At 41.7% G+C, this 13861-nt stretch overlaps 1 protein-coding gene across 3 annotated transcripts; it reads right to left on the reverse strand.

Annotated features, from left to right (window-relative positions):
* Window positions 1–493: 493 nt before the first annotated feature.
* On the reverse strand, window positions 494–10396 carry scrn2 (secernin 2). Of its 3 annotated transcripts, XM_034544860.1 has the most exons (10): window positions 10299–10396; window positions 8190–8482; window positions 7318–7480; window positions 6306–6487; window positions 5591–5790; window positions 5160–5375; window positions 4850–5015; window positions 3578–3758; window positions 1695–1851; window positions 724–832 (listed from the first exon to the last, which is right to left on the reverse strand). In XM_034544860.1, exons 3-9 carry the CDS (start codon window positions 7477–7479, stop codon window positions 1699–1701), a joined length of 1260 nt encoding a protein of 419 aa, XP_034400751.1. In that variant the 5' UTR covers window position 7480; window positions 8190–8482; window positions 10299–10396; the 3' UTR covers window positions 724–832; window positions 1695–1698. The 3 variants fall into 3 exon arrangements, with proteins under 3 accessions (XP_034400759.1, XP_034400751.1, XP_034400742.1); XM_034544851.1 differs by lacking the exons at window positions 8190–8482; window positions 10299–10396 and adding an exon at window positions 7728–7886; XM_034544868.1 differs by lacking the exons at window positions 1695–1851; window positions 3578–3758; window positions 8190–8482; window positions 10299–10396 and adding an exon at window positions 7728–7887 and having other exon boundaries at window positions 494–832.
* Between the last annotated feature and the right edge of the window lie 3465 nt (window positions 10397–13861).

Below are 13861 nucleotides of genomic sequence, written 5' to 3' on the forward strand. Positions count from 1 at the left end.
TCCTATATTTATAGAAGGCACTTTTACACGTCACAGTAGGAAAAGCACAGTTGTAAATCATAAAATAAATAATGTCTGAATGCCTTTTAGCAATTTTAGTTTCAAGCACATGGTAACTCACTATCATATTGTCATGGCTCGAATGGGACACTTGAATACCAATTTCACATAAAGCAGTTGGACTAATACAAAAAAAGAGAGAAGACTTTATATTACTTTGCAATTAATGCCAGTAAGGTAGTAGTGACATAAATTCCGAAAACAAAGCATAATCCACTTCTCTTTCAAGCAAGGCATAGGGATGATGAAATAGTAGGATTAAGACGTGTTGAATTGTTACTGTTAAAGTTGTGTATTGCTTGTAAAAACATTGTTTGAGTCTGGACAGAGGGCTGAAACTGAGAGAAAATGTAAAGTAGACATACTCCAGCATTACCAATACCAACAGCTGCTCAAATACAGTGGCCAGGAAGCTCACAGCTCACACAGAACAGAATATGCACATTCTTTAATAGATCTTTCCCAACCGGTAGCCATCAAATGACAACCCATTCATTTGCAACAAACAAAATGTTAGACAAAAGCCACACTCCCATTTGTGCAACTTCACACAGCTCTACATGGCGCTTGTGTAGTCTACAAAGATCATTATAATCACTAATGAAGTGCACTCATTGCTCCCTCGGTGATGCAAATGATACATTTCTGAGTTAATGATGGATATGTGTTGTGTGAGTGAGGCAGAGCCCGATCAGATGAGGAACATGGGGTCTTATTAACCGAGGCCTTCTCCTGCAACTCTGCTAGCAATAGGGATGTCCACCTGAGGGCGCTGTAAAAGACAACAGTTAAACACAGCATGCATGTTAAGCATTTAATGAACTTCCCTGGGAACACCATCACATTTCCACACAGGGCTATTTCTATATTTGCATGCAAAAAAACTTCACAACATTTAAGTTATCATAAGGGCTTCAACCTTTTGATCTTACTGCCTAACTGTAGAAAGGCTGTTACTCTCTTATGTTTGTTTTACGTGCTTTACTTTTAGAACATTGTCAAATACTGCTGGAAAAAAACACACACAATATAACTGTTGCAATACTGCAGGATCAAGGTCCAGGCCGGACCTTGATCCTGCAGTATTGCAACAGTTATATCCCGGTTTCAGCAGTAAAGTTGATTGTGATGACACACTTGATATCTTGAGTCAAACATCAATTGGATGATGATTTGTAAAATCATGGAAAGAACAGACTATGCAGGTACAGAGGATTTAAATAGGTCTCATACTCAGTTAGGAGATAAGCTATTTAAATCCTCTGTACCTGCATAGTCTGTTCTTTCCAAGATTTTACAAATCATCATCCAATTGTGTTTGACTCAAGTTATCAAGTGTGTTCTTAAGTTATGCAAGGACCAGACATAAGTTAACACAACACATAGAAAGCTCAACTCTTCCTACTTTTAAACATTATTTTTACTGGTTCATGACCCGACCCAATGTATTCTTTAATCCATAGTGCTAGTGAAAGTCATTCTATTATCATAGTCATGGACATGTATCACTATATTACAGTAATCCTCTCTGCAGGGTTTCTCTGCTCCCAAGTTGCAGTCTAAAGTTTTCCTTTAACAATAGGAACACGTTCATGCACGATACAACACCACATTCAGCTCCTGAAGCCTCCCACCTCCTCACTGGTAAAACTTGATTTCTGTGTCCACGGAATCAAAAAACAAGTCCCCCAATTCTTCTCCTGATATCTCTCCACTCAGCATGGCTGAAATCTCGCTCAGACACTGCGACTCCAGTTCCCTCAGAATCTCAAAGACAGCTGAACCCTCGTCCTGACACACAGAGAGGAAAAGACAGAGAGATGTCAAAACAACCGTAAGACCTGGGTCAAATAGTATTTACATCTTGTATTTTTTAACATGGAGTCATTCATCTGAATCCTAAACTATGGCCAAGGCCCTGTATGAAATATCACATACTTTTACGAGAATCCAGATCTCTCTTAGCCTTTTGAAAGTCCTGAGTCAAATTCTACCAGGCGTCTGTGGTGGGAGGTGCAGACTAAATGATAGTAGTTGCACACCGGCTATCACTCACCTCCATTTACTCCACAGGCTAATCTGGGTGTCTACTACATACTCTTGTTGCTCACCGAAACTGCAGGCAACAGTTGACTTCCAATTCCAGAATACATACTGATGATGTACAAAATGTACTCTATACTAATTGGCTGAATATACTGTTTTGCATTTAGTTTGCAAAAACATCTATTCACTTAACTGCTTTGTACAAAGTATGAAATGATGAAATCCATGCACCAAATTACATCAAGCAAACATTGAAATGCCCCAGCCAATGAAACTTCACTAACGAAAAATAAAACTACGGAGTGAGGAAAAATAACCTGGTGGTCCATTTTTCCAAGTCTGATCTAAATAGACTTATCTCCTGTCTGTCTCTGTTCTTGACTCAAGAACATGTGAAAAAAGGGTTTAGCAGGATCCCTTTCTATGTAACTTTTTTTCACCTGTGTAAAGATTTGTCAGGTGAAAAAGTGTTGGTTGTTGTAATATTCATACTCGTTAGTTATGTAAATGTTTTTAAATTGGCATGTATTTGCGCTTAGAAAAAACATGAATGTGTTTAGTCCTATTTATATCAGACTCAGACATTTCTTCTTCTGTCCAAAAAACATGAGATATGAAAGGAAGCTCCCAAAAAGTTACTAAATCGACCTTATTGTTTTTTCAGACTACTGTTTGCAAAGTTTATAATAAACTTCTATACTAACTTTTAAGCCAACATGTAAAGGTCCAATGTACTTAAAGGAACAGTGTGTGGCACTTAGGGGGACTTATTTGCAGAAATGGAATATAACTATTATAAGTATGTTTTCTTTCATGCATAATCATCTGAAAATAAGAATGGTTGTGTTTTTGTTTCCTTAAATTAAGCCACTTTAACCTCATTCAAAGTCGGCCGTACTTTTTTCACAGTTGCCAAGTAGGGACAAACCAAACATGCCTCTACAGAGGGCCATTAGCGTTTTCACGTAAATTGGGAATTTGGTTACGACACCAGATTCTTGTGTGTCTGTAAACAGCAGATTGGTCTTTCTGTGACTGTCACCTCACTTTTTAATATTCCAATTATTATATAATAATAATATTAAACACTGGTTAAAACACATGATAGTCAGCTGAATGGCTTTAATGGAAAATGTCACTTTGTTTTGAAGTACTAATACCTTCCGTGAGGTCGTGAGGTAGTCATGATTGAAACCCTGCTCTTTGGCTTTGAATGTGTTCTTGTGGTCTGTTGATGTTTAGTCTACACTCATGCCATGTGTCTTGTGTGCACTAACTGTGAGGTCCTGTTGTGCTTTGCTCTGCCCTGGGAGTGTCAGTGTGCGACTCGCCTGTAATTTATCATTAACAACTTCAACCCTCAACCAAATCGATTCTGCTTTGGATGTATTTTTTAAATGAATATGAGCTTCCAAGTCTGCCAGGGTCTGCACATCACAATCATTGACCCAAGTCACCCATCAGTGCCCACCGGGTTGGCCTCCATGGTGCTCAGCGCCACCTGGTGGGCCTTGTACAGGTCATGTCTTCGGTCCACCTGGCTCTGAAAGCGAGGCTGCTTCCTCACAGGGTCATCTAGGCCGAACTGTGGGGAGACCACCCTCAGCACAGGAGTAGTAAAGTCCGAGAAGATAAAAGGCTTGAATATAGACCTACCAGGGTAAGAGTAGGGACAGGAAAGAAAAACAGACAGATACAGAAACTCTCATTGACCCAAAGTGGAGACAGAATGAAGAAAAAGCTACAGATGTGGAGGGAAAGAATATTAGCAGGTGGGCGCCATGTTGGCGTGGAGGTAAGACAAGAGTGCAGGTTTTCTGTGTGTCGTTTTTTAATCCAGTTGAATGTGTGTGTTGTTAATTGTTTTCATGTATTTCAGTTTTTTGGGAGGGTTCTTTTGATTGAGCCGATAGTGGGCAAAAAGATATTGGTTTTCCCATTGGGGCGAAATAGTTTTCTTTATTTTTGTTTGTTTGTTTTGTTTTGTTTTCCTAACTGTACTCAGGTATCCCAGTGGCAGTCAGGGCGTGTTTAAGGTGTGTCTTTGGAATGTATTAACTCACAGTGTGTGAGAAGTTTCGATCACAATGTACACTGGAGTGCTAGTTGAACCCAGTTCATGCCCTGTTAGTGATACCTGGACACTCAACTGTGAGGAGGTTAATAAATAATAAATAAATAAAGCTGATTCTGATTCTGAATATAAATGTCAAAGGTGAACCTCTGTCATAAAAGGTTCTCCTCTTGTCATTCCTTATAATTACATGCAGTGGGTGTAACAAAAGAAATGCAGAGTCCAACGTTTAAAACATGTTTGTTCCCTTTTGATGGGAGTGCCTGACGTGAAACAACAGTGTCTAAACAGCCTTACAACATTTAAAACATATACATAACATTGGAACAAAGCTTTGAAAAAGTGTCTAGTTCGATCAATCAGTTGCGTTGATTCGTATTTTTGGCCAGATGTACACAGAAAATAATGCGTTATTCATATATCTTTTAGCCTTATATTTGGCTATATATTTGTGATAGAGAGGTTTTCCTATCTTATAGAAGTGTTGCATAAGACACGAGAAATTTAGAACAGCACATTGAAGGGATTACTACAGTTTTGTGTTTCCAGTGGCTATAAAGTGTGGCAGAATAGACTAATTATAATTTCATTCCGGAACATGTTGTGATATACTGTACATGGTTCATTATATAGTCTGAACAAATGTTTATAATCTAGTTCATTACATACCGGGAGGGATCTGGGGTGGCAGTGAAGAAGTGGATGCAGGGCTGGCTGGTGTCTCTGGGCAGGACAGATACCATGCTGCCTGTGGTGCAGAAACCTCCAGAATCCATGCAGATACCACTGGGCTTGTCCCTCAGAATGGACATCATCACAGCTGCTGTCACTGAGCCTGAGACCAGAGACATCGCAGGAGAGAGACAGAAACTGTGACTATCCTATTTCAATCACTGCTGTCTATACCTGCATTGACAGTAATGTTGTATGGGGTGTCCACAAGCATTCTGGGAAGTGTAGGACTTGACTACCCTCTCACCGTCATGTTGCTGAAGTAGCTCTGTGCCTCCCTTATAGCGCTGTTTTGCCAGCTCCATCCTGGCAGGCGGGTTCTCGGGACTGAACACCCGAGCGAAGTTGAACTCCCCCTCACCGCTCCACCAGCCCTGAGCCTGGGCCACGTGCCGCAGCTCTGGGTGCTCTGCGGACACCTCCGTCCCGATGGTCAGCTGGTTGGAGATGTTCTTCACACCCTCTGAGAAAAGAAAGAAAGTGTCTGTTAGCAGGTGCAATGTGTTTGACATGTCTGAATGCCGAGCACTTGATGCATAATCTTTGTCTGGTTTAGCCTTTGTCCTTGGGGGAAGACTTGAAACATACTTGTGATATTTAAATCAATAGCCTGGCCCCACCTCTGCTATACAAGTACCCTTCCCTCTGCACACTCGATTTTTAACCCTCCATGCTTACCTGTGACCTTCTGCGCCACCCACAGCCTTCCAGCAGTTTCCAGGACCCAGGCCTCGTTACGGTCCACCAGGAGGAAGGTGTTGTGGTAGCTGAAGGGCACGGTGTCTTCCTTGCACTGCCCCCCCTGGCCATGCTGCTCCAGGAGGCTGGTGATCACCGTCAGCGCTGACCAGGCACTGTCGCCACGCTCCAACCCAAGTCTGATGATCACAAATCATGCAGGATTACTTCAAAAGAATTAAGTCTTTCTCGACAGGGCATTAGTTATGTAGTTATACATGTTATTCTTTCATTGTCAAGCCTTTATATACTTTGATCTATGTATTTATTGTTAGTCTTTTGAACTAACCCTGAAGACCAGTCAAGCTTGGAGGCAATGCTTACACGCTCCTCCGCCATGTATTTTAGAGGAAATGATACGGCTATTTTTATATACAGAGATGAATAGATAAGCGCCGCTGTACTATGCTTCAACAGCATTTACTACACTTGTCATAACATGCTCACGGTAATCTACACACCCTTCCGATCAAAGCGAGGATTAAGTTAATAGTTATACTGAATATACAAAATCCAAACTGTATTTAGTTATACTGAATATACAAAATCCAAACTGTATTTAATTAGGGTGCAGATAATAGTTGCTTCCAGTCAGATCTGAAGATTTCTTTATTTTTTTTAATCAATACAGTATCAAACGGTTTTCTGTGCTCACCTGACAAAGTCCATGCCCAGCAGAGCCTCTCCGGAGCCGATGGGCTCTCGGGTCCAGATGGCCTCATTCCCGATGCAGACCCCCTGGTCATTGGCTCCCATTTCAGCGCCCCACATCCAGGCAGGTTTGCTGAGGATGACAGCGTGGGTCAGCTCCACTTGTGGGATCTGGATGTATGTGCACTGCAGACAAAAAAAAACAGAGACTGAGAAAAAAGAATGCTGTTGTTTAAACTACGGTCCCTTTGCATTGCACAAACAATTTCAGTGTACCTTATGCAGTATGCAATGCTGACATGTATTGGACAAACACTTACATAGTACAACTCAAAGTTCAAAATGACTTCCTCTTGCTGTACATAAAGTAATCTTATCAGCCCCTGCTTCACACATCTGCAACACCATCCGATATATGGCCTCTCTAAGATAAATCAAGGCATCCATTTGTCCCATTCAGTATGAAAAGTAGACAAATGTTCCTATTATTATGAAGTTTGTCCAATTGCAGTTTAAGAACAGATATTGGTGAATTTGTGCATAATTTAAACATTTGCATCACGACTTGATTGCAAATTGAAATTATTCCCCTGATTAGACAAATGTTTAAGTTACTAAAACAAAAAGGATGTTATTTGTCCGTTTTTTATATTTTATTTAAAGTTGAACCTTTAAGTGTATCCAACATAATAAATAACCTTTACCGTAACTGTATTTAGGCTGAGGCAGAAATCTCAAAGGAATACATGTCAAAACCTGGACCATTAAAACCTAAACTGCAGGACTATATAATTATATCAACTCTGTTAGTACCAGTGTATTCCAAGTTGAAAGTCTTCAGGTTTTCCCTTTTTCTTTTTACTCAAGAGAAAAGCATTGTCTGCAATACACCAGGCTGTGTAAGTATGCAGTATATCTATAAAGGTGTATTTCTTTCAATGATTCATGCGGCCTATTGTCAGTCAGTAGCAGCATCAGATGTGGTTCAAGACTGCAGGGGTCCAGGACTGCTTTACCTCCAGCATGCAGCCTGGAGGGTGAGATTCTGCAGGGTAGTGGGCCACCTCTTGCACCTCATCTCGGGGACGGTCTGCGTTCTTCGCAAAAATAACGTGGTCATCGCGAGAGCCAGGAGGCAAAGAGACAAAACAATCACATGACATGGGAACCTCAGCCATCCTGCAATAAAGAAACAGCAGGAAAAAAACGACGTCAAGTGGGTGGAAACCTGTCTGGATGGCTCTTGGGGACGAGTTTAAAGTGGTGACATGTACAATACGCACCGATTCAGCCAAGTAACTGTGTACACAAACTAATCACAAGAGTCTGACAACGCGTTTGACATTCAACCCAAGTGAGACTACACCCTGTTGACCATAATGTGCACGTGTGGAGTCGAGAGGAAGAGTCTCCCTCCATTACCCACCCAGCTTTTAGCGGAAAGTCAGATATCGCCGGTGCACTGCCCATCCCTTTCACACAGGGATTATGAGGCAGTCTTGTGCACAGCACTTTATTGACTGTAATCTTCACAAATCCGACCGCCACGTTTGTCTATGATATCTCTCGTCGCGCATTGGCGACAAAGAATCGCATTCAATCTGGAAATAACGTCGCCAAAAGTGCGCCGATCGCGGATGAAGCCCATGGAGGGTGGGGGTGGGGTGAGGGGGCGGTAGCTCGACTTGTGGTCGTTGTTTAATACAGATAAGGCCTTTAGGAGCAAAGTGCCCTCACCGCCTGTCCCTTCGCGTCTCTCCGCGACGCGCCTGTCGATTCGTGTCATTCCGCCTTTTTTTTCTTGGGGTTTAAGTAAAACCGTGAAGTTCAGGGCGAACATTCTGTGCACTATATCTAGTCAGTGAATGCTGCTATAGAACATGTTTACCTTTTTATTCAATGGTGAGAGGCGGGCGGCGGGCTGTGAGAAGGCAGGTTGGAGTTACCGGGTCACGTGACCGAGAAATCCCAAGGTATGTACTTAAAGGTCTCGTCTCGTCTGGCCACAAGCACCGCTCACCGTCTCACGCAGACGTCCAGTCCACACTTGTGAAAAGCTCCCCTGCATCGTGATGTAGCTTCTCACCAGGAGTCTGCCTCTCCTCCGCCGAGTTAGTCAGGGCTGCAACCTCCCAGCCAACACGGTTATAATGCGTCAATTCACTCCAGTTCACGGGGAAACTTTAACAAAAAGAAGAAGTTTTTACCGTTTCATTTAGACCCTTTTACCACATTCATTGTGTATGAAAAATGAAATAAAATAGTGAGAAGAAAAATATTGTTCCATCATATTATAGCATGAGTTCATGAGCTGGACAAACGTCTGACCTTGACTCGCTTATATTTTTGGTGTTGTAAGTATTAGATTTGAATCCTTTACTCTGATTATAAGCTAACTAAAAAGATCTATAAAGACAGGACTTTCCCTAACCTGGCAATCAAAAAGTTTACCATGTTAATGGCTTTTGAATGATCAACAAAGTATTACTAAAACATGTTCACCACTGTAGTGGAGTGGAAGTAAATTGTCATAGAATAGATATACTCAAGTAAAGTACCTCAACAACTGTTGTAGGCAGGTGCTGGACCAAAAGAAGACCACAATGCAAATGTAAATAAAGGTCCTTACACCTGAAGTGCAATTTATTTTGTGAAGTTTCAAACTTATGTTCTTCTTCAGACGTGGAGAATTTCTGCCTTTCTCTTCTGGCCTGTCAGCCAAAGAGCGTCATAGCAACAGCCTTGACAACGACACATTGAATAACACACATAGGCTACAGACAAATCAGTGTTTAATTCAGACGTTACATTACAGAAACAGATAAGCGTTTATGTAACCGCTGAAAACAATAGGTAAAGTATTACTATTTTAAAACCCTGGACGAAACGTGACGTCTGGTCACCGTTAACTAGAGAGTAAATACAGCAGAGTATTCCGCTGCTAAAGCGCTACCATTTCACTCAGGGGTTGGTGTAGACCAAAACAGCTAAAAAGCAGGTGGATGACTATTGGACAGGTGACAGAAACACAGCACAAGGCTAATGTTGTTCTTTTGGATGTGCAAATAGGCAACTGTTTGCTAACAAGTTTGTCACATCAACTGTATTAAGAGATTATATATACAATTTGTGTTTTTAGCTTGAGCTGCACCCAAGTAGCCAAGCATTCCTAAATGTTTTCTAAGCTAACGGCTCCTAACCGCTGGCTAAAGCTAGCTGCTGATGTGTCTGCTGAAAATGACTTCCCAGAATAGATGTGTCACTCAGTAGTGATCGGTTCGGGCAAAACTTCTTCCAAAACCGAAATTAGACAACACATGATGTCTGACTGAATAATGAAGTGAAAGCAAATGTTGTAATGTTGTGAGCACTGATAACACAATTGCTTTCACTTCTTTGTTTTGGTGGAGGTAGAGAACTACTGGTTGATGTTCACAATAATTCCATCGACTGAACAGTAAACAGACAGCATGGAGTCAAACTAATAACTTCCCCTTTGAGAACCAGAGATGAGACAATAGAGAACGCCAACGATGTACCAGCTGTAAGTAATAACTCTAATAACGTAAACCTGCCCGACTGCATTGCAGTGACTTTACAGCATTCTTAGTATGTCAACGTTCAAATCAGACTGCTGTTGTATCAGTAGCTATTGCTCATCAATATGCAAGCCAGTAGGCCCCATTCTTAAAACTGATGCATCGTGTGTCTTTCGGTGAGGCGATAATTTTTCTGGCAGTCGAGTAATAACAGCTCACACGCACACCTGAGCGTATAGGAAACAAGGAGCGCCGTCCAAGCTGCTCCGAAATGTTTGACTAATGTTGGTGTGTTGTGATCGAGCACCTGGACCTTACTGGCATTCAGTTATGGCCAGATTTGTAGGAGGTGTTGAGTTAGTTTTTGAAGCAGCTTGGTGGTGAGTGGTGCTCACTCGTGGCTCACTAGGAATGCTGAAGGCAACAGGACTGAATACTCTGTAAAGACAACCTGTTACCTGAACGGCACTCGGCTTCTTCCACACCCTCTCCGGCCTTTCATCTCCTGGCGCATGCTGACAAGCACCGCACATCCTGTCTGCCCTTGCACACAAACAGTAAAAACACCATGAGAAGTAAACACCCACCTGAGCCAAAGGCAGACACACCCAAGCGAGACCTCGCACACATATACAGTACTCACACACACACACACACACACACACACACACACACACACACACGCTCAAGCACAGAAACAAGCACAGACACAGTGAAACTATAACAGACAAGAGAAGGGGAAAAAAGCTTGTAAATACACCAATAAATCAAATCACGTTGACAACAAACAGTTGTGTTGAGTGATGAACTGATGAAAATGGATTTAAAACACAGATTTAATCAAGCAAAGCCGAGATTAACTATAGATTCTTTGACCTTTGCTTGTTCTGTAAAAACGTATATTATATTATGTTTTGAACCTGCGGAGAAGTGGCTGCACCATTAACAAAAAACTTCTAGACAACAAATCCAGATAATGCATCAAATTAAGACTGTCTGTGTTTGTCCTTCTTTAAGTGGCTGTTTTCAGTTGCGTGGACAAGAGATCCAGCCTTCATCCTGCTTGTTGCACTCACATATCGACACACGCACACACACACACACACACACACACACACACACACTGCTAAGCCATAGACCTCTCCTAGAGCCACGCAGGCATTGTGGCCCAGTTTGTAAGCCCTGCCATGTGAAGCGGAGGGCCGGCTGGAGGAAGATGAGGGGTGTTATGAGACGGAAACAGCTGGTGAGAAGCCCAGAGGATATTAATCTGAGAGGGGAGACAGGATGGCAGGAGAAGCCGTCTAATAAAGCATGGTATTACTGCTGCAAAGTTTGTGTGTGTGTGGTGTGTAAGTGTCTGTCTGTCTGTCTGTCTGTCTTCCTGGAGGATTACTGGTGAGCGAGAAAAAGAAAAGTCCGGAGTCTGTGTCCATCTAACTACTAGTAACTTTAAGCTCTGAATTTAAAAAAAGGACATTATGGTACGAGTTCTCTGTTTATAGGAAATCTGTGATCATATCCAGTTCATCCAGTAAATCCAGCAAGGTACATTTAAAGTTTAACAACACTTAACACACGCAAAAAAAGGTTTTTTGAAAATTAGATAAAATAAAGCATTCAAATTTTCTCTGAGCAATTAAAGTTCCGGTTAAAAGTGGAAGATGGGAGGGGAAGCTGGGCGGCATCAGTCGCACAGACAGTAATGACGGCGCCACTGCTGTTTAACAATCAAAGATGGGAGGCGGGGGCTCGCAAGGAAGTCTCTCCTCGAAAAATACAGGTGTTTGGTACAATCAAAGCGCAGCTTGCAGAAATGACTGGGTTTGAAGTTGAAAGGGGAGGCAGGAGGAGAGGGGGGCCGTTGTGGTGAGTGAGTGAGTGAGTGCCTGTATGAGAAAAAAAGTGACTCAGTCAGAAGACAACTGTGGGCCGGTCTCTCCTCCGGGATTTTGAATAATTAACCAGGATAAGGAAGTTGACTACTAGGTGCTCACTGTTTACTTTGTTTGGATTTTTTCTGCCTCTGGAAGGGAAGTGAGGCTTTAGCCGGCCTAGCTCTCTGGAGGCTGGTGTGTTGGCAGTAGGATTTGTCTGGGACAGCGGTGTGGTTCCCGTGGGACTAGAGACAAGTCAAACCAGCCAAAGGCCAGTGAATCAGAATCAGAACCAACTTTATATGGTGGGAATCTTGTATACAAAACACCTGTCCTTTAAGGAAAGTCCCAAGTTGTACACACATAAATACAATCGCACACAAACTGTGAGCTTGTGAATACAGACTGATGTCCTGACTAATTACTGTAATTAAAAGTGCAAGATACAATGATACAGTTTGTTTAGGGTATGTATGACTTTTTTTTTCTTCCAGCAATAAAAAGTGTTGAACTATTCTTTTACTGGCTAGTCATATAGACATTAAAAGTATGGCTTTACATTCTTGGAAAGACACGTATGTGCTTTCTTGCTGAAAGATTGATACTGCTCTCATGTGGCCTTCATTTACTGAACGGCTCTGTCCAACAGTAATAAAAATCTACCTGCAGCACTACAGCTCACTAATTAACACGTTGAATCTTATATGCTTAATCTGGGAAAAGTGAAAACATTACACAATGTGTCATGTGCTGAACGATGGCTTGGCTGGTCAGGTGACTAACCTGTCAAACCACACTTTACTTAATTTATTGTTGTTGTATGAATGAAATAAATACCATGTAAATAAGTACCTTTCCACTAGTTTCCAGTCATCTGTTTGTCATATTTAGAGTACACACATCTAACTCCCAAAGTGTTGGACTGTTTAATGAATGAATGTAAAAGTTCATTCTTGACGTTTGAAACAGTAGTGGACCAAAAAAAGTATCACTTGCTTTTTCAGCCACATGTCATATACACTAAGCAGTTTGCTCTGTTGTGTGTCTAGTTCAGCCGTCATTACCAGCAGCTACAGCGACGCACGCGGGTATAGTTTTCACCTGCCGGTCTCTGTGCGTGTGTGTGTCATCAAAATGGTCGGAGAGAATCCTACAGCAACCACAGAAGAGCTTTGGAGTACTTTTCCAGATGTTTTCTTTTTCTGTCTGGGTTAGCGTCACAATCGTGCAAGACGCAGTCACGAAACTACATGTTCATTTTAATCTGAACTACAGGTTTGTAGCTGAGATCAACGATGTCTGAAGATGAATGTGGTCCGTGCAAGGGTGCCGCAAATAGGCGGGTAGGAAGTGGTGGCAAAATGGTCTGTAGTTAAAATATATAAAATCCGATGGTTGAAGCTTTTCATCATTCTACTCCTATAAAGGGCCTTGCAGAGAATAAGACAATGGCACTGCGCTAAAGACCATTATTTTTCAATGGCTTGCATGGCGCCACGAAAGCCCAAAGTTCAACCAGGCTCGATGTGCTCTGAACCCAGCAGCCAGCAAACACATGGCAAAACCGGGCCTTGTGTGAAAGACCTAATGCCGAGTCTTTATTGAACACACACATAGAAATTCACGCTGGAAAAGTTACAAATTGTATTAAAAGGTGTACAAAATTAGTATTTTTTTTGTCTGGTGTTGCTGAACACTGAGATCTTGCAGTACAACTCACAAAATTAAAATAGTTATAAAAACTAAGAGAGTATGGTGGCTTGAGGGACATCAGCTCAAAATAAATGATATAAATGAAAAGTAATTATGAATTTGTGGCAAAACATTTCCACTAGCATTTATGGCGCTTTTAAAATTTAATTTGTTCCAAATTGCAGCGTGATCTGTATGGACACGCCCTGTATTATTTACTCTTGGTCTTTATACTGAGTAGCAAGCATTGACATTTACATTGATTGATTAGTATTGTGTGTGCTTTCTATTAGGGAGAAGTAGTGGAAGGGTTTGGTTCTGAAAACAACTGCCGCCATAACACGTAAAGGTCAAAGGTGCTACAGTTATATAAATAGATGGTATTTCACCACATTGACATGACAGGGCTTTTGCTAGATTGATGACAAGAGTAAATGCCAGTACTTCAAGAC

The sequence above is a fragment of the Cyclopterus lumpus genome, chromosome 1 (assembly GCF_009769545.1).
Source record: "Cyclopterus lumpus isolate fCycLum1 chromosome 1, fCycLum1.pri, whole genome shotgun sequence".
NCBI lineage: Eukaryota > Metazoa > Chordata > Actinopteri > Perciformes > Cyclopteridae > Cyclopterus > Cyclopterus lumpus.

What these genes read in the sequence shown, in the direction of transcription:
- scrn2 (XM_034544851.1), bottom strand. Translation starts at nt 7,771, where the DNA reads ATGGGCAGTGCACCGGCGATATCTGACTTTCCGCTAAAAGCTGG. An exon ending in CTGGGCATGGACTTTGTCAG is followed by an intron (nt 5,791 to 6,305) that starts GTGAGCACAGAA and finishes TGTGATCATCAG; the next exon opens with ACTTGGGTTGGAGCGTGGCG. An exon ending in GCTACTTCAGCAACATGACG is followed by an intron (nt 5,016 to 5,159) that starts GTGAGAGGGTAG and finishes CTCTGGTCTCAG; the next exon opens with GCTCAGTGACAGCAGCTGTG.